Consider the following 24,038-nt stretch of genomic DNA (forward strand, 5'->3'; position numbering starts at 1 on the left):
ACGTTTCATACGATATGACTTGAGAAAGTTGATATTTCTGATTTCATGGTTGTATGTACAAATACATTGAACTTTCCAAACATCACTGAAAAAAACATATGATGACCATAAACAAAAGTACATATTTGAACTTTCCACAAGTTTACAATGAGGAACATTTTGGGATCTTGATACAAGATATTTTAATAATGTTTTATCTAATTTATTGTTTAGTGCATTAAATGCAAAAAATGTTTTAAAGTCACTCTTTTGAAACACATGCTTAGAACACGGGTCTCAAATATCTTAGAGTTATATTGTTAGAATTGAAGCTTATTTATAAAATTATACCTTATATCTTTAAGAGGGCTGAGTGGTTGTGGCCATTTTCAGACTATATTGATCTCCTTTAGAAGAAGAGCTCCATATAAAGATATACAAAAATGATCAAATTTTAAAACTAAAATGTATGAGATTTTTGTTTGCTGATAATTGACAGCTTAAGATATCATATCTAAAAAATTAAGTTATATCTGATGGTTAATTTGTTGACCCCCCAGCCTCCTTAAAGAAACTTTCTAAAAAGTAGTCAAACTTGCATATGCACGTTAAAAGAAATATATATCCTGGAAGTGATTAAGAATTTAAAAAAAGTTCATTTATCATCCTTTTCTTTTGTTCTTCTTGGTGACTTTTTTACAGTAATCAAAGACATTTTACATTTTAGCTCATCTGAACAGAGGCTATATTGAACTTTTCTGATCAAAGAGTCTCTGGTGTCTGTCCATCTGTCTTCCATAAAAATTAAACCCTAAAATAGGGGTATCAAAGTTTGACATGGGAATAGATAGGAAAAAATCATCCTTTAATGAACAACAAGGTAATGATTTACTCATAATTTAATGCAAGCATCCTCAAGTAGTGAAGATCAAGTTGGTCTAAATCATGGGCCAGACCTAATATTATACTGGTAATAATATTACAATATTTCCTATTTGTATTTTTTTTTTCCGTTTTTTTTTCTTCTTCAAATAAATCTGAGATAAGATTTTATATATAAATTAGGGATGGCAATTTGTAACCGGTTAATCGATTACTCGGTCGGAACGATGGCAATCGATTAGAAAATCTGTAATCGGTTAATCGGAAGAAATAAAATATTTGTTAAATTGAACACATTTTAAAAAAAAATTATTAAAAAAAAAGAAATCATGATCATTTAGGATTTAACGGATCTAATTTGGACGTACATGTAATTATGAATCTCCAGATTGAGACCGTAGCGTAATTGGTCAGTTTATGTACAGTGTTAATTACTGTTATAACACCATGTCGTTACCCCGACTGTCCTGTAATTCTTTAATGATAATAATTGAATCATTGAGCACTGTGAATTGGCGTGTTTTCCGTTTTCAATGCAATTTAATTATTACACAAACATTGTAAATTAAGGACTATAGAGTTCACATGTTTTGATTATCGTAGTTAAAATGCAGAAAAAACTTTTGTGACATCTGCTCTGGAAAATTATCAAAGAGTCCTTAGGCTTTTTTCATGGATTTCTCAATTTTTCTTGTCTACTGAAATTTAAATAAAAAAAAATGTACCCGTAGTTTTCTGATCCAGAATCAAGACTAATGAAACGTTTCAACTTCTATCGTCTTATTTGGGTCTATTTGTGTATATGGAGAGAGCTACTTGAAAAACAATTTTCAAGAAAACATGCATTTTGATACGATTAACCGGTTAATCGGTCGGAACGTCTTGCGGTTAACCGATTAGCAATTCTGTAATCGATTGCCATCCCTAATATAAATTGGTAAATGCATGTATACATGTGAAAAAAAAACTTCAGAAAACATATAAGCCATGTTATAGCCATATTGATAATGAAATATCCTCATGTTGTGGAATCAGTTTTGGATTATACATGGGTTTATGACCCCAGGGTGGGGCCACAATATTGGCTCAAAGTTTTTATGAGAATTAAGGGGGATAAGAATGTCTTAGAAATCTGAAGAACATCAAGGTGACTCAAGTGAACATTGTGGGCCAGGCCTCTTATTTAAATTGCACACTTTCATTCCACCTGCAGATTTTTAACATCTTCTTTGGCATATTTTCTAAGGAGAAAATTATTTTTCTAACATTAATTTAGCTGTGTTTTGTACAGGCCATAGAGTAATACTTTAGATATATCTGGGCTTTCATACAAAGTGCTATTTTTAGATCAAGAGTGAGTCTCTTTAATTCTATTTTTAACACATTGCCATGTGGTTGGGACTACTTTCATGGCTAACATTTTCTTGTTGAACTAACATGTATGCATTTAAAGAATTGTACCTATTGTAGTGAGTTTACATTTAAAACAAGGGTTCTTCACAAATAGTTGTAGCCACTTAATTGGTTTAACTATTTCATATTTTTTTGGATTTTTTGGTGCACTACTAAAACCTGTGGCTGCGCAGTCCTGCAGGTGTATTGTGCACTTCATAGCTGCAAACTACTGCAAGTGTCAATTAAGCTGCATATGTCCAGAGATTGTTTTCATTATGAAGATGACATAGACCAGTTTTCAAGTGTTAGCAAGGCTTAATTTTTGAGATATTAAGGTTTTTATATTTAGTGAGTCTCACTTTGCTGCACACAAAACCAAACCCTTAGCGTAACAGAGGAATTCCTTCTTATTGAATTATCGTACGTAGTATAGTATATATCATTTTGACAAATACTTCAGTTTTATCCCTTGATATCATAGATCTGAATTTTGATTGGATTACTAATCTTCTTGGATGGATTGAACCTACTTCGTCTAGCATAAAGGCATTTTCAGTTAATTCTGGAACAACGTCAACAATATACATCGGACTTGAACAACCAACTTCATTAACAGTTAACTCTCATAATGGGTTTGTTGATCTATTATTATTACAATGAGTAGATCAAACCCTTGTTGCTTTTTTACTTTATTTCTTGATTTGAAATTAGGTATAATTTGAAAAAGCTGGTAGTAGACTATAGTTATGACACAATCCATCCCTATAGATACTTAAAGCAGATTACGTAAACAGCTTTTAATGTAACTTAATCAACAAAGAAAATCAAAAAAGAAGTATGGTAGAGGAGATTGTAAGCTATATTTCATTGTCATGCAGCTCTAGCAAAAAACTACTCAATTGGATATAATGACTATAAATTTAGTAAACAATATTACATGTAACATGCAATTTCAAAATAAAAGATTTCGATATGTTCAAAAGATTAATTTTGCACATGAAAGATTTGAAATATATTTACAAAAGACAAATTAAAGAAAAACAAAACAATTAAACAGTATATTGAGACCAAGTAGCTGTTTATACTCTGCAAAAACATTAAAATTTGAGGAAAAAATCTATGACAATTAAAACTACCACTGAATTTATAATAAGAAAGTTTTCCTAGCAGATTCGAGGCACTGTTTCAAAATAAAACTATTTCCAAATCTTTATATGATTTAAAAAACATTATGATGATATTTTTCAATGAAAAATAAATATTTCTATTTTGTAATGATATTGTTCTAATGATATTAGATAATATATGATAATGATATATATATAATATATGATAATGATATTGTTCCTTTAGAGACCTTTATTGGATTTCGGGAATATTAGGAAAGTCCATAATGAATGGAAACTGGAATAGAAATTTTCCTCGTACAGTTGTGTCGACTGCAAACCTGAATGACCCCAAATCTCTCCTTTATGATGTCACAAGCAACCGGTATATTTTAAAGTTACAAACTATACTGTAGTTTAACGTGTACTTTTCCTATCATATTAAAAGATCAAAAAATGAAATTTTCACAAAAAAAATTTCAACTGGAATGAGTTGGTTTTATATTTTTTATTTAAATAACACGATTTTACTTCACCCATTTTCAGCATTAATGTGCAGTTGTTGTCGCTATTAGAAAACTGATCCGTAATGCAGCTTTTCTAAAACCTGTGAAACAAGAATCAATAAACTAGAACGTAAAAGTTTAAAATTTATGCCATGTTATAGATATGAAGTAACATTTACTGATGCTGCTAGGTCAGTTGCATTTTATTGATGTAGCTAAACATTCATATATCTTCATGTTTCAGGTGCATAATATATATCGCACTTACAACTTAAACCCTAAATATTTTATTATGTATAATGAAGAATGTCTTTATAGACAAATGGCTTTCTATTAATCCCAATAGTAAGTAAATCATGTGCATTTCAAACGCCCATTCTCTTTTTATAGCCGAAAGACCGATATTAACATTAAACCCCATGGTTGTATTTCTGATGATACGTTATATATGTTGCATTTATACCGAGTATATCCAATTCGGTTATCATCAATAAACTTTTTAATTTGTTCCTCGTCTCTATAGGGAGGAAGAAAAATGAATCATTACTTGCAAAAAAATGCATACCTTACCAATACATCCAAATGTAAGAGAAACTGTTAGAAATTTTACACTAAAGTCTTATTCGTGTACCACATGCTTCTACATGTATTACAATATGCCACTTTAATTGATAATCAAAGAAAATTACATGTATGATTAAACACAGATATTTAATCAAAATTAAATTAGTACTAGTATTTCATAATAAATCTAATAAAATTTGAAATGTTTGGATGCCTATGTAACATTCAGTAACGTAGGTATTAGCTACTTTATCCCTTTTCTTTGATAAATAGAAAAAAAAAATACGATGGTTTTTATGACTGTAGGGATACGTTAATAGTACATATAACTTTTAAATGGTAGTTACTCTCGCTTACGTTATCATCTGTCTGTCTCCTTCTGATTTTACTCATCACGACATCTTTTATTTCAAAAGATGGCCAAAAATGTTGATTATGGTACAGGTCTAAACCATTAAAATAAACCTGGCAATGCAATCGACAGCTTTTAGCCTTTTATATACAAATCATATTTTAAAAAAAAATTATCAGATCTGATCACGTATGTATATCTTTTTTTACGTTTCGACAATAACATTAATTTTTATCATTTGTTAAATTCGAGGCCAGAATCTGAATTCTCAAAATACTTTTTAAACTTATCTTTATCAAGCAAACAGACAGTACATTCTTATTAGTATTATTGTTACCAACTGACATTATTCTCGTCCATTCTTACATTAGCTCTGAGTCTCGTACATAACTTCTGAGGCTGTAATTTGTGTGAATAAAAAACTGATTATTTTCGTTGTTCTCACATTTATTGATAGACAATAGTCCACTCAGTTCAAATGGAATGAATTTTGTTTTTCATTTTAATAGTTAAATTTAACATGGTATTGTAACATATACATCGTTTATGTCATTAATTTTTTTCGGTTGCCCTACAAAACAGCTTTCTTTACTTTTAAATTAATTACCTAAATACTACAAATTATTGGCCTTGCAATAAATAAAAAAATGTCCTAGTTAATAAATATCCTCTAAAGAAGTTAGAACGCCGACATTGTTTTATTTCATTACCAATAATTATAATAACGTATATATTGCAGTGATCTCAGGGATAAAAAGTCTTGTATTTTTGTCAAATTTTACATCGTCAGAAAAGTGTAATAGATTTTTCGTGATATAAATAAGTTATCTGTTGTTAACCTAACGTACACCAAAGTTTTTGGAGTTTCAAATATACCCTGTTTGCACATTATTATTGAGGATGGTCGTTTTACTAAATGTTCCTACAAAATAATACGTAACCAAGAACAAGAAAAAAAGACTTGTAATTGAAATTGGTTTCAGGAAGAAATAATCAATTTATAAGTCATTTTATATCTAAGGTTGTATTGGGTTGATGATTCAATGATCAAAAGTTCATCGACAAATGGATCCGATATTAAAAGCCACGTCATCACGTTTGGTGTAACACAGGCATTTGCATATAAGGTAAAAAAAAAAAGGGTTTCTAAAATTTTAAGGAATTTAAGTGTTATGCCAAAAGTGTACAGATCTAGAGTGTAATTGACAATGCCATGGTAATTTTTTTTTTCTTCATTTCATTCTTAAAGACTTCTAACAGTTTCTTTTATTGACAAACGCGTGATAAATCATTTCAATAAGAATGGTGTGTATCCAACCAAAAGTAAGTAGATCTTTTTGAATAATAAATATGGCTCTTTAAACGAAGTATGTTTGCATTTATTTATGCATGTATGGTATAGATTAAGTTTATAAAATCATACATGTAGATATAAAGATATAATTACTAGGATAAGGCTCAGTTGTAAAAACTGCATTGAGCTTATTTTCAATAAAACAAACGTGAAAAAAATTCTTTTCAGGGTTATTTAGGCTGGATAATGGGGAACAAAATGTACTTCTCTAGAAAGTCTTCAAAGACTGCAGAGAGATATGTAGACATCGGAGAAAATATCAAAGGGGTGGCCATCTTCGATTCGTCTCTGCAAGAGGATAAAAGAGGTGTTCATTGTTAAAAACGTGTTATCCTTGTGTCATATGATAGTGTAAATTTGTACTCTAGGCACCTGAGCAACAAAGAAAAAGATCGAATTGTTTATTTTAACTCTTATGATGAACTGAGATAGGAATATAACCCTATTAATATTTCTTAGAATTTCCACTCCAAATTTAGAAAACATCATAAAACATTTCATGATGTATTTTAATTTTTAGAATCACGTATACAGTGTATACAAAGGAGAAGGTCTCACCAAAATATTAGTTGATTCTTATATGTAAATGACTTTTAATTCTTCAATAAATTTTTCTTTTGAGATATTCAGTTAATCGAATCTAGCTTTATCAAAAGGTATTCATGCATGTTTAAACATTTACATATGCTAAAAGTAGAATATTTTAGTTTTGAATTCCAACAAATCAGTGCCGTCATCGTGTTAAACAGATAAGTATAATAATTAAGGGCTTTTTGCAATCTATTCAGTGAGTTTCCATTGGATATTCGATATAAAATTTTGATATCAGTTACTGCAATTTGATTACCTTAAGATTTTATTATAAAATCACTTTTAACTCGTATGTATATTTGTTAACTCCTTTATTACAGTTGTAGCAAACAATTTTCAACCAATTTATCGGTACACTAATTAACCATTAATGATGGATTATACTAAAACATTATCATTTTGGAATCAAATTTGATATTATTTTACTATTTTTTTTCCACATGTTTTAATGATCTGAAACATTTATCTGGAGAGAATATTATTACCTATTCAACATATTTTTAATTTTTAAGGCAGCTGTCATTTACTTAATGGTGGTTGTCAAGATATTTGCTTGCCGTTACAAACTGGTCGTGAGTGTGAGTGTGATTTAGGTCTTAAGCTTCAGCCTGATTTGAAAACATGTGATAGCAGTGAGTATTTTCGTGCATATTTATTTTTTATTGTTAATGGAATTTGTTTAGATGTTTAAAACACTTTCCAATTTAGATTTGAAAATATTCACATGATTTTTAAATTCCAAGAACTTTATTATTACCTATAAAAAAAATGGTTTTAAATTTGATAGAAGTTTACACGTCGAATTTCATCGTGGTGTCTGATTATTCCCATGGGAGGATGCTTCAGATTAACATAGACAAAGGTGGTCTCGTAAAGCTGCCTATAAGTACAGGGAATTCTGCAGGAATAACATTCGATAAAACTACAAAGGAACTCCTGTATTGTGATCGCTCCACGAAGAATATAATGTCTTCTTCACTCCATGGAGGGAACACCACTCTGGTCTATGCAACTGGTAAATCTGATTTAATGATAGGAACTGATTTATTGCGAACATATTCGTAAATACCCCCTCCCCTAAATATTATCTTAAATGTAATTGCCTGGACATCGTTGTTACTTTATACAACAGGCTTTGTGAATCCTGAACGTATGGCGATTGATTATTCAACGGGAAATATTTACTACACTGCGGTAGGGTCAACATCGAGTCAGAGTTATATTGGTGTTATTCATAGAACTACCTTTCAGCATAAGACATTGTTGTCTGACCTTCACAGTCCAAGAGAAATAGTGGTATATCCGTCAAAAGGGTAGGTTTGGCCATAAATAGCCATAGGTCATTTTTCATCATGTTTTTGATTTTGAGATCACTGCAAAAATTAAAAAAAAATTACTTTGCTTTTTTTCTTATACATGTAATTAGTTTCTTGTTTTGGACGGAGTTTGGGAATCTAACTGAAATAGGAAGAGCATATATGGACGGGTCATCAAAAACATATATTGCAACAACTGATATTGGATGGCCTAATGGTCTTGCAATTGATTTTATATGTAAGTAAATGTAAATGATATACATCTACATTCAAGATCAAGTAAAAAATTACCTGTTTTAAAATTTATTATCTTTTTAGCCGACAGAATTTACTGGACAGATGGACAGAAAAACCGCATTGAATTCTCAGATTTAAATGGAGGAAACAGACGTGTTTTGACAACTGACAATGATGCACATTTGATGAGCATTGTGGTTCACGGACAGTATCTCTATTATACCGCGTGGAATCGGCAGTCAGTATTTTTCTGTCATCTTATATCTTTTAGAAACTGATTTTCTTATAAAATCTGACAAATATGTCCTTAATTGCTTTTTCCCATTGCATTGCTCATGCAGACGGATAACAAAGATGCACAAAACAACAGGATCAAAAGTCACCTTTATGTCAAACAACCCTGAGCTTGGTCGACTTGACAGTCTTGCTATATACGCAGACGATGTAGTTGATGGTAATCAGTACCCTCTGAGTTAAATTACGCATTCCAAAGAATTTGTTTTTGTCCAAAACCATGAAAGGCTATTTCACTTTCTTATAGTGAGTTTAAGTTGTTCCCAGAAAAACGGCGGCTGTAGTACGTTCTGCTTTCCCAAACCAACAGGAAGAACATGTGGATGTCAGGACAATGTTGATTTACAATCAGACCAAACAATATGTCAAGGAGGTTCATATTTAACAAGTCATTTTTCTATGTCAATAAAATAGCTAATGATGGTACTTAAGTTTTGGAATTGAATTAATGGAATGTCTTATTGTAGCGTAAATGTCACATATAACGTAATATTTTTCCGTGTTTTTAAACATATTTTTACTTTTTGCAGTATCTCGTTGTACCACTTCACTACAGAATATATATTTACTCGATTGTCTCCCATATCCTGGGCAGGTTTGCAATATAGAGTGTAAAGCTGGATACAGACTAGATGTCAACACGTCTATTACATGTGATACTTCTGGACAATGGAATCCTTCTCCATCTTCTTTATGTACAGGTGAATTTCTGAAGTAATAAATCATAAATTATGAATAAGGTGTAAATTTAACATTGAAAAATTCCATTTGTAGGATTTTTTCCTACTACATGTAAAAAGTATCTTTAATATAGATACTAGGTAAAATGAGAACAGGTAACCTCAAAACATCATCTACTTGTTCTCTCTCCCTCTATCTAATCTCTCTCTCTCTCTGTCTCTGTCTCTCTCTGTGTGTGTGTGCTGCTCGCTTGAATATAATTATAACATATTTGATTATAATAATTATTTCAATCCATATTCTTTCATAGAAATATTGTGTCCATCACCTGTTGGAAATGTTATGCTGTCATCAATTTGCACGCGAAGAGTGGGTGACTCGTGCACATTCAAATGTGCTGAAGGCTACATCTCGACGATTTCACAGAACTTGCTTTGTACAAATGATGGTACCTGGAACTATGACACCAAAAACTTATGTATACGTAAGGAGAACAACAGATTAGTGAATAATAAAAAGAAATACTGAGTATATGACAAAATCAAAAAAAAAAAAAAAAAAAGGACAAATGGATCAAGTTTACTTTTCAGGAAAAAATCAGCAGATTTTCAAAAAAAAAAAAAAAACAAAAAAAAAAAAAAAAAAAAAACACGTAATATGTCTATATATACAACTGTGTCATATCTCTCAGGAACATAATTAAAGTGAGGGAAAAAATATTATATTACATGTATGCAAACTGTCAATCCAGCGCACAATTTAGAAGTATTAAATGTATTTACTAGCTTTTCATAGTATTTCCGTTTCAAGTCTCCTGGAATCTGACCGAATGCCCCAGGGTAGGCTGAGTCCATCATGTTTTGAAAATTCCTTATATTTGACAAATATTATTTGCTTTCTGAATGTCTAGAAGGCAAACTGTTTACATGAGTATAATGAGTAATTGGCTTTCAACAAAATTTACGAAAACTATTGTTTCTATGTATAACTTCGGACCCCAGAATAGGGTTAAGTTCGTCATGAATTAAAATTTCGAAATTGGCGTTCCCTGAGCTAATTAAGCATCTAGGGTGATGCAAGCTGGTGCATCTATTGAAAAACATTTTTAAGAATCTTCTTCACTCTTAAAACATCTAGAATATAATCATTAACATATCTTCCAAGTTGTAAAATCCATGTCACATGGGTCTGGAAGTCAAACTCTAGGTGGAACTGAGTTGGTCTCAGCCTAAAATCTCATTTGTATGTTTATCAGGTGCTTCTTTTAAAACACTTATTGACATAAACAAAAAATGAACTCTTAAGTCATGAAATGTTTCTCCAAAACGCAAATTTATCAACATCAGTGTAATTAACAGGTTCTGGTTGTTCAAAGACAATACGAAATGGTCAACTAATCAACTGTGAATCAACACTAGGAGAAACATGTCGATATGAATGCAATAGTCAACTGGAAAACAATCCATCTGTCCCAAATGTTACATGTAACACAAGTGGTAACTGGGATCACGACACAAATGATCTATGTGGTAGTGTATATTCATTCTAAAGCAAAGCGTAATCTATAATTTATTGATTGTATGTTCTTTTACGTCCCATTCTAGATATTTTTTCATGTAGTGACCATTTGCTATTATACAACATAACTGATGGTTACATTTAATATGAAATATAAATATATATATAAACATATATATGCATAAAATATATATTTGTATCCTACTCTAGTGCAACTGTGTCCTTCAACTATTCGTAATGGAAACTTAAAATCAGATTGTCAAAGAAAAGTTGGATATAGCTGTTTATTTACATGTGACAGTGGCCATAAATCTATAATTTCTTCTTCAAATATTGTGTGTACCTCGGATGGCCTTTGGAACGAAAATACCAACGAATTATGCCAACGTAAGATAATTTCTTTAATTTTCTTGTCACATAGTGCACTTTGATACCGCAAATTTAAAAGAGCAAAGTAAGACAATTTCATTCTTCAAACGCACCGATGGCATTTGCATACAAAGCACTTGTAAGTGAATACAGATGTTCTTTCTTAATTCAACATTATTTTTGCTTTTTAATACATAGATTTGTTTTGTTTATTTGTTGTTTAACATCCCTCTCGAGAATTATTCACTCATATGGAGACGCCACCACTTGCCGGCGGAGGGCTACAAATTTTGACCTATACTCGGCACTTAGGGCCATTAAGCAGTGAGGGATCTTTTTCGTGCCAGCATCTACTGCGACACGAGACCTCGGTTTATAATGTCTCATCCGAAAGACCGATCTCCACGTCCTGCAGTGGGATTCGAACCCGCGATGTAAGGATCAACTCCTTACTCCACGACTCTAGAGCAGACGCTCTAACCATGTCAAATGGTAATATCTCAAGTATTGATAGTTATCATGAGAAGTCAGGTATTTGGAAGGACATGCATGTTTCTTCTTTTAATACATAGAAGAAACATGCATGTCCTTCCAAATACCTGACTTCTCATAAAAACTATCCATACTTGAGATATTACCATTTGACATGTATATTAAATGAAAGAATTTCCACTGATTTAATAAATTGACCATAAACTTGTGTCAAATGTAAAAACAATTTGTTGTCTCCCTAATAGGATAAACTTAGTTCTTTATGCACAGCTTTGCATTATTTTATCTTACAGAACAAGTAAATTAATATAAATGATGTAATGCATCTTGTATATTTAGCCAGCCCATCCACGAGTGAGGATAAAACAATTGCGTACATTGGAATGTCAGCAGGTATTATCCTTGCCATTATAATAATTGCGGCTGTTTGCTTCACGTACCGCAGAAAACCACATGTTGTTGGGTAAGATTATACTGGTAAAAGGGTGTCTTAAAATGCACTAAACTTAAAAAAAAGTTTTGATGTAAATTAGTTTGATGACGAATAACATCATCACAAGGCTATTTAAAAAGCATTATGCACCTGGGGAATTGCAATACCAGCTTATTATTTTCACTCCCTCTTTCATTGCCATTTATTACCAATACTATACTTAAAGGAACAGAAGCACTAAATAAAACATGGTATATAACTTTCATTCAATGAGGTATAAATATAAATTTTAAAATAGAGCTATTTCAATTATAGACAAGAATACCAGAGTGCTCCTGCAGCTCGTAATAATATCTATGCAACGTTCAAAAATGGTGGATATATGACTGATAGCAGTGATTTACCAGAGAGATCCGTTTCTGATGTGTACTGCTCAATTGACGACACCTTCGCTACTGAATACGAAGAACCGCTTAAAGATACCTACCTGAACCCTCTCACATACTGATAAATTATCATTTTAATAAACGTTTATTTAATGTAATGTTCCTACATGTATATATGATTAACTTCCACAAGCAATGTTGCTGTGACGTATTTTTTTTTTTTGCTAGACCCATAATGTTGACTACATAGCTTTGACAATCTTAATGATACTTTCTTGAAATAACAATGATCATAGTCAGCAACCCTAGTTGTGCGTTTTACATATAAAATTTTTAAAGAAATTACATTTGCCATTGAAACAGAAGAAATATCCAAACAAAAAAAATTAAACCGCTTAGCATAATTTTCAAACTTAGAAAAATCGTTTCTTGTATCATATCAAAGTGTGTTATGATTAGCAATAAAATAATATATGTTGTACAAAGTATGTCACTGTTGAAATAAACGTTTATTTAAATAAATGTAACGTTCCTACATGTATATATGTTTAACTTCCCCGAACAACGTTTCTGAGACGTATTTATTTTGCTAGACCCATAATGTTGACCGCGAAGTTTTGACAATCTTAGTGATACTTCATATTTTTTCATCTTTGGATATTTTACTTGAAAAAGACTTAAATGGTAATCTAACAACCAAGCTTTATGATAAACGTGATGACTTTAACATTTCAATAGTCAACTTCCCTTACTTATGCAGCAATATTCCTTCATCACTTGCATACGGGGTTTATATCTCTTAGTTGATTCGATACGCAAGAGCATGCTCTACGTATGCACAATTTCTAAAACGAGGTACATTATTGACAAACAAGTTGATGAAATATGAGCTGTCTCGTTTAAAGTCATCATTTCGTAAGTTCTATGGTCGATACAATGACCTTGTCCGCAAATAATATTTATCATTGAGTCAAATGCTGTCTGACATTTTTCATACTAATTGTTAGGCCATTATTTACACACTGAATTGTCGACGGACTTTGCTGTTATTTCCCGATCATGACAAGGAGCACAAGGCGGGTGTGGCCGGTCGGCAGGGGATGCTAACTCCTCCATGGCACATGATCCCAACTCTGATGTTTGGAGGTCCGTGTTTGCTCTGCTCCTATTTTCTAATGTTTTATGGACTTTTGAGCTTGAATACTGTTCGTTATCTTCATATATTTCATTCTACAAATAACAGTCATAATCAACAACCCTAGTTGTGTTTTTTTATTTATGAAATTTTTTATAGAAATTAGATTTGCCATTGAAACAGAAGAAATATGCAAAAAAAAAAAAAAAAAATTAAACCGCTTAGCATAATTTTCAAACTTGGAAATTTTTTTTCTTGTATCATATCAAAGTCTGTTATGATTAGCAATAAAATAAAATATGTTTTACAAAGTATGTCACTGTTGAAATAAATGTTTATTTAATGTAACGTTCCTACATGTATATATGTTTAACTTCCCTGAACAACGTTGCTGTGACGTATTTTTTTTTGCTAGACCCATAATGTTGACTGCGAAGCTTTGACAATCTTAATGATACTTCCTAGAAATAACAATCACAATCAATCAACAACCTGAGTTGTGCTTTTTGCATATGAAATTTTTAAAGAAATTACATTTGCCATGGAAACAGAAGAAATTTGCAAAAATTAAAAAAAAAAAAAAAAAAAAACCGCTTAGCATAATTTTCATACTTAGAAAAATTGTCTCTTGTATCATATCAAATTGTGTTAAGATTAGCAAAAAAAAAAATGTTGTACAAAGTACGTCGCTGTTGTTATTGTCAACGCGAGAGAGAGAGAGAGAGAGAGAGAGAGAGAGAGAGAGTTTGCTTTTCATTTTGTTATGGGAGGTAGAAAAATTACTGTCACGTGACCACTATTTATTGACATTGCCCTGGTCATAGTTCTTGAAAATGCTAATTTTTGTGTATATTGGAGTCCTGTTTATCTAGACACTTTATCTTCCGAACTAAATTTATGTGGAACGATTCATATTTTAAAAAAACCAAATCAATAAAACATATGACTCAGTTAACCGGACGCTTTATAAATATGAAGAATTTGCTCAGAAAAACAGCACCAAGATTAACAAGGCTCCGCTGAATATATTTCAGGAATAACTGTCATCTCTTCTGCCACTTTCTACCATTAGCTCATGCACTCACCTCTGTAGATGGCTTGTGTATATCAGAGTGCTAAGCACGAAAATTAGTGCGTTTGATTAAATTAATAATAGTTAATGCCCGTGCTTATTTTGTCAAGGAAGATATTTACTAAGTAGATATAAAACTATTAGTTTAATTTAAAATAATTCTTTGAATATCATGCTATTTCAAAATCCTGACGCGAGCCCATTGCAGAGGTGTCTGCTGTATATACACAAGTATGTACATGTACCTTCTTTGATTTTTTGGATGCTCTTCTACATCAGAGGAACGATAAATCTTTCAAAAAAGAAATATCAGTTTTTTTTTCTGGAATAAATATATAATTCACAAAGTTGTCGAAGTAAATATACAATTCGTTCGAAAAATTCCGTTCAAAAAAAGTTTAATATACTTTTTTCTAAGGAAGAACTTATTTGTCAACACAGATGTCTTGTTTTCGAAGGAAAAACAGTAGCACACTTGACGCAGTTGTTAGAGCGTTTGCTCTGGAGTCGCGGAGTAAAGACTTGATCCTTAGGTCGCGGGATCGAATCCCACTGTTGAGACCGGTCCTTCGGATGACCGAGGTCCCGTGTCGCAGTAGCTGCTGGCACAAAAAGATATATCACTGCTCAATGGCACCGAGTGTCGAGATTAGGTCTAAATTTGCAGCCCTCTACTGGCAAGTGGAAGGCGTCTTCATTGAGGGAAAGTTTCTAGTAAGGGACGATAAACAACAAACAAACAAAGGTTTAACTTTCTCCAATATCGCTTGCAGTAGTCAATCAAATACAGATGACACAACGATTGCTTTAGAATACCATAATTATGATACCAACAAACTTCAGGCATTCATTTAACTCGGATGATAAATTGGGGTCAATTTTAGTTGACATATATATGAAAAAGCTTGCAAAAGAAAGTTCCGTAACCAAGTACAATTTGGCCTAAATTAGAACAATTAGATGAATATCAATTGTCATTCCATTTTAAAAAAATATAATAAAAACATTAAACATGTAATTAAATGCAGAAGAACCACATTGTTAAGATTTAATAAAAAAAATATGTCCATGGAATCATATGGATATATCATGTTTAGATAACCATAACATATTTATAATTATAATGATAATACATGTATCATGAATTAAAGACAATAATTTCTCAGTGGATGGACGTGGTTGTATGAAGTTACATGTAATGTAATAAGCACTTTGTAGATTCTCTAATCCAGCTGAGTATATCTGTAACTTACTGTTCATCATCAAAGCTCTTAATTTTGGAAAACGATAATACTTATTATAAGGGTTTTCTGTTTTATTGATATATTTCACTGGAATTGGCATTAAATGCATGTACTCTAAGTGACTACAGGTACATGTAGAAATTTTCATAAGATTTGATGAAGTGATGGAGAGTAATAAAGCTAAAAAATGTCTTTATTGGAGAGCCATGAAAGACAGGTTTAACAAACCGTTGCATTTCCTCGTGCCGATTGTTAAAAGATTTAGATTAGAAATCGATACGGCTCAAAATAAAAAAAATATTAATCTGATACATATGGTTTCCGTAATCATTCATATGAAAAAACAAACAAACAAAAAAACATCAGTTTAATCGTTCTTGGACTCCTGATCTCAATAGGCCATAAAAATTAAAAATTTTGAAAATAAAATATATCGAATTTTCTCAACGTCTTACTTATTCTTTTATTTCTTTCCTGGGAAATAATAAAACGTGTAAAATAAAACTCCCTATAATCTGCTTTCCTTCTGTTTTGAGAGATTTGTTTATGTCTAAAATTTCGATTTAAGAAACTGCTAAAATAAAAGATTTATTAAATAAAAAATATATAATTACAGGAATGCTCTTGAAAATTGATTAAATCATATGCTATATATATTGTAAGGTAATATACGTAACCTCTATCAAAAATACACCCGGATTTTTGAAATTTACAGTTCCTTTTTGAAACTACTTCACCCATGCTCTAGTTTCTTGACGGGTAAAGCTTGATCTACTTTACAGGCATGCGTAATAGTAATATATACAGGCCCGTAGGAAGCAATTTCAGTTTGGGGGGCACAGCCATAAATTTTTAGTTGGGGAGGGGGGCACTATGATAAAATGAAGTGCTCAAAATTCCTTGACAAGCAAAAAAAAAAAAAAAAAAAAAAAAGGTCATCAGACGTTTTTATTGATGGAGCACTAGCATATAGTAGCTATGTTTTCTATAGTGATCTATATATAGGCAAAATTATTTGGGGTACACCCCCCCCCCTTAGGCTTGTTAAACAAAGTTCAATTATTTCGTTTAAATTTAAAACTACCTTTTTAGTCCAGAAATAACAGAGTAGTGTTAATTACTCTCTTTTTGTACAATGAGAGTAGTATATATAACTCTGATTCATAAGTTAAACTTTTGTAATTGCGTTATTAAAATTACAAAATTATTTAGCAATTTAATGGTAAGTACTCTTCAATGTATTTCCTTTATGACATTAATTTTATTTTCAGAATGATTCAATAACAATGACCTTACTTATAAAACAACCTTTCTTTGGGCGGTATTTTAAGTTCAATATTACATATCAATTGTTAGATCATTGTTTTCATATTAATATTGACTACAAATTGTACGATTTCTATTGCTTAAAAATATACTGGTACTGATTCGAGTACTCGTATATCCTTAAGAACGAAGGTTTGCGATATACTAAAATTCAAGATTACACAGAGGGTCCTTTCGTTTTCGAAAGTAAATTGACCATTGAACTATTAAATACATTTTTAATAGTTCAGAATGTCCATGAGGAACTGTGACTAGTTGTTTCAGGAATAATTCACTTCCCTGATTTAAAAAAAAAAGAATTCTATAGCCTAATACAATTTCCTTCAAAAAATATTATTAGAAACTTAGTACATGTAGAAATCATTAATCCTTCAGGGGCGCCGACATCATGTTTCTTTCTGTTTTTTCAAAAACTGTCAAAGGAATTCTTATAGTTTTTGTTGATATCCCCCCCCCCCAAGAAAAATTAAATGTGAAAATGCTGAATTAATGAAAATTGAAGAAAGCGTTCTTCAGCTACCTATATTGATGATATAAAGGACATTGATAAATACTAACCGAATCTCTTTCCAGACCATTTGATATATTCTCAACATCAAAAATTTACATGCGTTATGAAATTTTCCCGCTCTCATAAAATGAACTAATCAAAATTTATTTCTTTAGAGATGACCTTGGAACTTTTTAATAATTTCTAGTGTAGAATAACCATTTTTAAAACTTTATTCTATACTAACACCGATTAAGGTTGCCGTTAAATCGTCATTTGAATAAAATCATCCATGAAAGTAAACGAAACAAACTGAATTCAACTCTAATAATTCGTTTTCTTTGCTGGAAAATACACTTTGTCATTAAGCATCATAATATATATACAGGAATAATACTGTACTAAATAATGAATTGCAAAAATAAATTATGATTTAATTATGAACTTCTGTACTCGAAAGAACCAAATATACATGAGTTAAAAGATAGATGAACTAAATGTTTCTCTAACAGAAAATTGTACTATCTCAACTCTACGTTGGTCTAGAAAGATTTGGCAGTTTTCTTTATCAATCTTTAGCAATGCGTCAGGTAAGTTTTAATATATATATATTGATTTAAAAGCTAGACTTTAAATATATTCTCTTTTACTTCACTTTAATTGATTAAAGTTGTTTTTTTTTTTTAAATCATATTTATGTGTAAAGGACAAAGTCTTCAAACTTTGGTAAACTTTATCACGAATTCGATTCGTGTTTTCGTGAAGAGGTCATTAAAATCCACTTCCTTATCGGGTCCTTCCATATAAGTTTAAAACTGATATTTTTTCTGATGATTTATCGATAACTGGATGAGACTTATAGTTTTGCAGATAAAGATCGTAATCTTCAAAGAATTCGAGAAGGTGAAATAAGGTGAATTAAGCTAAATCATTCCAAGAAACTTAAAAATCTACTTCCTTATCGGGTCTTTATATATTTGATTAAAACTGATATTTTCCTGATCATTTATCGACAACTGGATGAGACTTGTAGTCTTGTAAATAATGATTGTAATCTTCAAAGACTTCGAAAAGGTGAAATAAGGCGAATTGAACAGAATCATTCCAAGGAACTTGAAAAATCAGTTTATAACTTAAAGGTAATGGATGGACAATCTATCTTATTTCGTTGCACTCAAGCAGAATATACCATCGAATTTTGTTTTAATCAAATTCAGTCATCAAAGTTTGCCAATACCCACGAGCGATCCTTATCCCTGGGACATACGTTAATGCTTGCGTCTGTACTCGATAAGCATGAAAAATGGATTGAAGAAAGCAAAAATAAGAATGTTAATAAAGCTAGTTTGTTTAAGTACCTTCAGGATAATTCAAGGAAAAATTTCCTTACAAGGTCATCATTGGTTCGGTGGTTTGGAACGTATGACCACAAGTCGTTAGGTAAGTCGGCTTATACAATTATCTTTTGTTTCTGGCTCATTTATATAAAATTAATAAGTTCAAAAGAATAAGTCCTGTCAAGTATTCCTTTATCTTTAAAAAACCCCGGATATTTATTTTTTTTTTCAGCATATATTGATGTACAATGTGTTCATAGATACATGTACGACAGTACATATGAAACTTTACTAAAAGAAAAGAAAGTTTAGAAAATTTTAGGGAATCAGAAGCAAATATTCAGTTCATTTTGGGAAAAATAAAAGATACAAGAAGCCCGCAGGCCTCTATGCTCACTTGAATGGTCATATTTAAGTATATGTATGTCTCCGGAGCCATTTCATTTTTTTTCCTTCCCTTAGTACTGTTCTGCAATATCAAACTAAGCCTTAGACATAATAGACAACTGCCTCTTCAATAAAATTCGCATATCTTTTCATTGTTCATCTGCAGAATTATGTCGTTAAAATTCATTCTGATTCTACACACAAGTACTCCGGCGTTGATATTGAAAAGATGCTTGACTTTCTCATTGACAATATCTATGTATAGTTTTTGGTGGCCAGGTCTTCTATCAATCTATTAGAATTCCTTTTGGGTACTTATTGTATCCCGTTATAGTCTCTTGTTGAGGCCTTCAGCTAGACATTTAGATATATCAACGATGTTTTATCAATTAACAAATATTCATTTTCATTCCTACGCTGATTCACTATATTCTATTGAACTTAAAATAAAAGACACCACAGAGTTTAACATATCTGCGCCATATTTGGATATTGTCTCAGAGAGAGATTTTTGATTGCAATCTAACATCTAACTTAAGGGTTTCCATCCCTAATAGGACCTAATTCTCTATTCTTAAATATCCATCACGTATATAATACTCTGATATTAATTCAAAGCATTTTAAAGTAGAAAAGGATTTACCAAGACAAAGTTTCAAAAATGTAATTAACTAAGCAGTAATTAATTAACAGAAATTGCATTGAAGTCTATGGAGACAAGCGATTTTTTTTAAAAATAAAAATTCAAATAATAAGAATATCAATAAATACTGTGGTAGAAAGATGCATGAAATCATTAGAAATAGAATGACAATTGAAAACAATTTTTTACCGTATAGATTTTTTAACATTGATTTTTATTACTTAAAAAAAGAGGGAGATAACTCTTCAACAAAGGTCAAGGTCATATATTAGGACACGTTTCATTCTTACATGCCAATAGTAATAAATGGGAATTATGTCTAAATATACTGAGTATTTTACCCGTACATATCTGTTATGTATTCAAATTCATTGAATCTGAGGCTATTTGGGATGGAATACCTTAATGATAAATGTGATGACTTCAACTTTTCCATTGTCATATCCCCTTATTTATAAAACAATATTACGTTATCACCTGCATATGGAGTTTATGTCTCCCAGTTGATTCGATAGGCAAGAACATGTTCAATTTCTAAAACGAGGCAGACTATATGATGCAGTAATATAAACAATATTGCTGAAAATCAATTTTTCGTTAATTTCTAAGTTCAATACAATAACCTTGTTTTCAAATACATGTACAAACTATCGTTGGTCGAATATTAAAATCTTTCATACAAGCAATTATTTACACACTTAATTGTTTACGGATTTTTCCGTCTACCAGATAATTGCAAGGTGAACACGGCTTGTATGACCGGTGGCAGGGTTGCTTGCTCCTCCATGGCACCTGTTCCCACCTCTGTTTTCAGAGATCTGTGTTGGCTCTGCACACGATTTATATTGTTCAAATGGACTTTTGAGCATCATAAATGTTCGTAATCTTCACATTTCGTAGAACACTAATAGATTTCATTTCTTGGCCAAAGGAATAGGCGTAATTAATTGAAATATTATAAGTGTTGTTTTGAATATAATTTCTCAATTTGAACCTTTTAAGGATCTACCTGGTACATTATTTTTTGAAGTATAATAGGAAATATTCAATATGCTTCTTCGACCTGCTTCTACGATGAAAAAAAAATGAATTCATTTGATTTTGACAATATTATAGCAAATGTACACTTTCTATCTAAAATTTGAACCCTGTTTGCGTGCAAAATTTCTGTCTTGTAGCCATAGTTCGAACAACTTCTATTATTTTCCTCTCCCACTGATTCCGTTATTTGGCACTCCGTATTTTCTTGTTTCAAAAAGAATTCTTAAGATCAAAATGTCCCAATCTTTTCTAGGGGTCATGATGAGGAATAAAATGTGAATCTGAACTTATAGAAAGTTTACATATATATATTTTTTTTGGTTTGGTGTCTTATACATGTAGCTTTCAAGAATAGAAGATTTCAATTATTTTCCTAAAATACTATCATACATAGAACCCTGGATAACCTCGTTTGTACCCCAGGATAAGAGGGGGCAAGGTAAAATTAATCTATATGAGTTAAGAGTGTTTGTATAGAAGTTTTTTTTTTTGTTTCTTATTTCATGATTTAAAGCTTGTCAAATATTTGCAGCTTTGTGAAATATAAGACTTTCAAATTGCACAGGAATCAATCTGCGAGCATTATAAAGCAAAAGTCACTGAAAATTTCGTGATGCAAGTATAAGCATGCCAGTAGCAATTTAAAGCTCAAACTAACAAAATGTAATCAGAATAGTAGTTAACAGTTTAAACTTCAACCCTGTTACTACAAGCCCTTTCAAAAATTCATTTTGTGTCAATACATGTATCTGCCATTATAACCTTATATTTCTCGTTGTTCTTTGTCTTTCGCATTTGGCTCAGTTTCTCACGAGATGTGTTTAAGACTTTTACTCAAATTTCCCTTTAACCTTGGCTTTGTTTTTTTCTACAGAGCTACAACAATGAATTTGCAATTGCATGCAAGCGTAATTAACTCTTCTTTTCCACACTTTTGTTACATTAATCTGTCTGTCACTGGCCTCAAATTTCTATATTCTGTGTTTACATTGTAATTACATGTCATCTTCGTACACATAACTGAAAAAAATGAAATTAATAAAGATATTTTTCCTTTGACCCAATCCGCCAGTATTTTAATAGCATCTACACTAAAAATAACAAGAAACTATCATATCCACAAATCCATATCCCACAAATAGAAGTTTCATTATAAGTTAAGCTTTGATTCGTATTTGATTAAATATAAGCAATAAACTCACACTCTAAGATTTGTCTGGTGTTAACTGGTAATTCATTTTTAATCTGTATAGTCTTAATCATAGCTTACATTTGACTTATCTTGCAATTCAAATTAACCTACAACGTGACATTCATGTCCTTAGCTTTGTTATTATTATTGTTTACAGACAGAAAAATCATCCTCAAACACGAGCGCCAATATATTCTGGAACATTTATACAAATGCCAAAAAGAAACAGTGTCATTTGCCCCTTTCCCTGAAGAACAACTGCTTCAAACATCAGAAGAAGAGGACATTTTCAAAATACTTTCTAATTTAATTCTGAAACCAGAATCTGAAATAAAAGATGCAACTTACAAATATCACCAAAACTGTCCAGATGTAAACGTAATAAAGTTTTAAATAAATTCGAGAATAAGCACATGTTTATCTGTTGTTTATTTTTACCTTTTTAAAAAATAATCAAAGAGCAACTTTTGTGTTCATGTGTTTGTATCCAAGCACGATACGAGTTTGTAACACAATAACAATTAATTTCGCAGTTATTTTGAGAAAATCTAATGTTTTTCTTGAATGATAAATTTTGTGAAAAACATCAAAATTGTAACAAAATTTTAAGAAATCTTTTTTCGCTTGCCTTCAGCTGAGGCCAATTTGTGGAATCACCTCTGATCGCTGGAAAGCATACATACAGGAAAACGAAGGAGATTTAGTTCCATTTATCCTGGACGCCATTTGTAACCTATTTAAAGTCACTATCAAAGTATTTTGCATTGTTTCGGAAGAGTTGACAATATTCTACCCAAATGAAGAAACTGAAGAGGAAATTGCCATTGGTCATCGAGGAGGAAAGATGTACGTTCCACTCAAGGAACTCCAAAAAGGTGAGCAACATATTCCATGTTTTGATGACGGAAGTTTTAAATTATTAAACATTCAGGTATCTATAAGCTCTCAAACTGTAATACCTCTATGCATGTAATTACAGTAACTTTTATACCTGCATTGACTATATTGTATACCCCACCATTCTTTTTGTAATTTTTAAACCCTTAAGACTTTTTTGCCGAATTGATTTCCATCTGAAATATTCTATTTTTCTAAATTCATGAAAGATGTGGACATAAAAAAGTTTGAGGAAAAACAAGCTGCCTATCTTCAAATCAACGAGAACTTAGAGAAACTTAGAGTAGAACTGGAGGAAACAAATAAAAATATAAAATCTAACCAAAGTAACATAAAGCGCCTCGAAAAAGCAATAGCAGACTTAAAACGAAGAAGAGAAGAAATAGAAAATGAAATCGAGGAAAAATCTAAACAATATGAGAAAGAAAAGGATAAGGTACAGAAAATCAAGAAAAAAGTACAAGTTTTGAATGAAAAAAGAGTAAAAATGGAAGCGTTCTTAGAACAAGCTGCGGGAGTTGCTGAAGAACTGAAATCCGATTTAGGTGGTCTTGAATTAAGTGATGAAGATCTGACGGAGGACAAAAAAGGAGATGACAAGAAAATTTCGCTTTCTGAGTGTCAGACTCCTGTTGAGCCACCAAGGATAACGTCAAAAAGATTTTCCCGAAACTGCATGAAAACTACAATGTCAACAACCCACAAATGATATCAAAGAAGCAAATCAATACATGTAATTAGTTTTAAGAAAACTATTCTTTGTCGTGAATGCCATTTATTTAATTGAATTAGAAAAAAACTGTTTGATTTGTTCTTTAA

At 31.2% G+C, this 24,038-nt stretch overlaps 2 protein-coding genes across 2 annotated transcripts; both read left to right on the plus strand.

Annotated features, from left to right (window-relative positions):
• The first annotated feature begins 1,308 nt into the window (after window positions 1-1,308).
• Window positions 1,309-7,794, plus strand: LOC133192435 (low-density lipoprotein receptor-related protein 2-like). The gene is made up of 7 exons (XM_061328442.1): window positions 1,309-1,330; window positions 2,738-2,888; window positions 3,610-3,747; window positions 5,806-5,911; window positions 6,307-6,445; window positions 7,242-7,361; window positions 7,517-7,794. The coding sequence occupies exons 1-7, from the start codon at window positions 1,309-1,311 to the stop codon at window positions 7,792-7,794; spliced, it is 954 nt and encodes a 317-aa protein (XP_061184426.1).
• Window positions 7,795-7,858: 64 nt separating this feature from the next.
• LOC133192436 (low-density lipoprotein receptor-related protein 4-like) lies at window positions 7,859-12,577 on the plus strand. The gene is made up of 8 exons (XM_061328443.1): window positions 7,859-8,042; window positions 8,156-8,283; window positions 8,364-8,520; window positions 8,624-8,736; window positions 8,824-8,949; window positions 9,568-9,741; window positions 11,976-12,099; window positions 12,385-12,577. The coding sequence occupies exons 1-8, from the start codon at window positions 7,882-7,884 to the stop codon at window positions 12,575-12,577; spliced, it is 1,176 nt and encodes a 391-aa protein (XP_061184427.1). The 5' UTR covers window positions 7,859-7,881.
• Window positions 12,578-24,038: the final 11,461 nt, after the last annotated feature.

This window comes from Saccostrea echinata, unplaced genomic scaffold, assembly GCF_033153115.1.
Source record: "Saccostrea echinata isolate AGI-Se365-2 ecotype Australia unplaced genomic scaffold, CSIRO_AGI_Sech_v1 ptg000025l, whole genome shotgun sequence".
Lineage (NCBI taxonomy): Eukaryota > Metazoa > Mollusca > Bivalvia > Ostreida > Ostreidae > Saccostrea > Saccostrea echinata.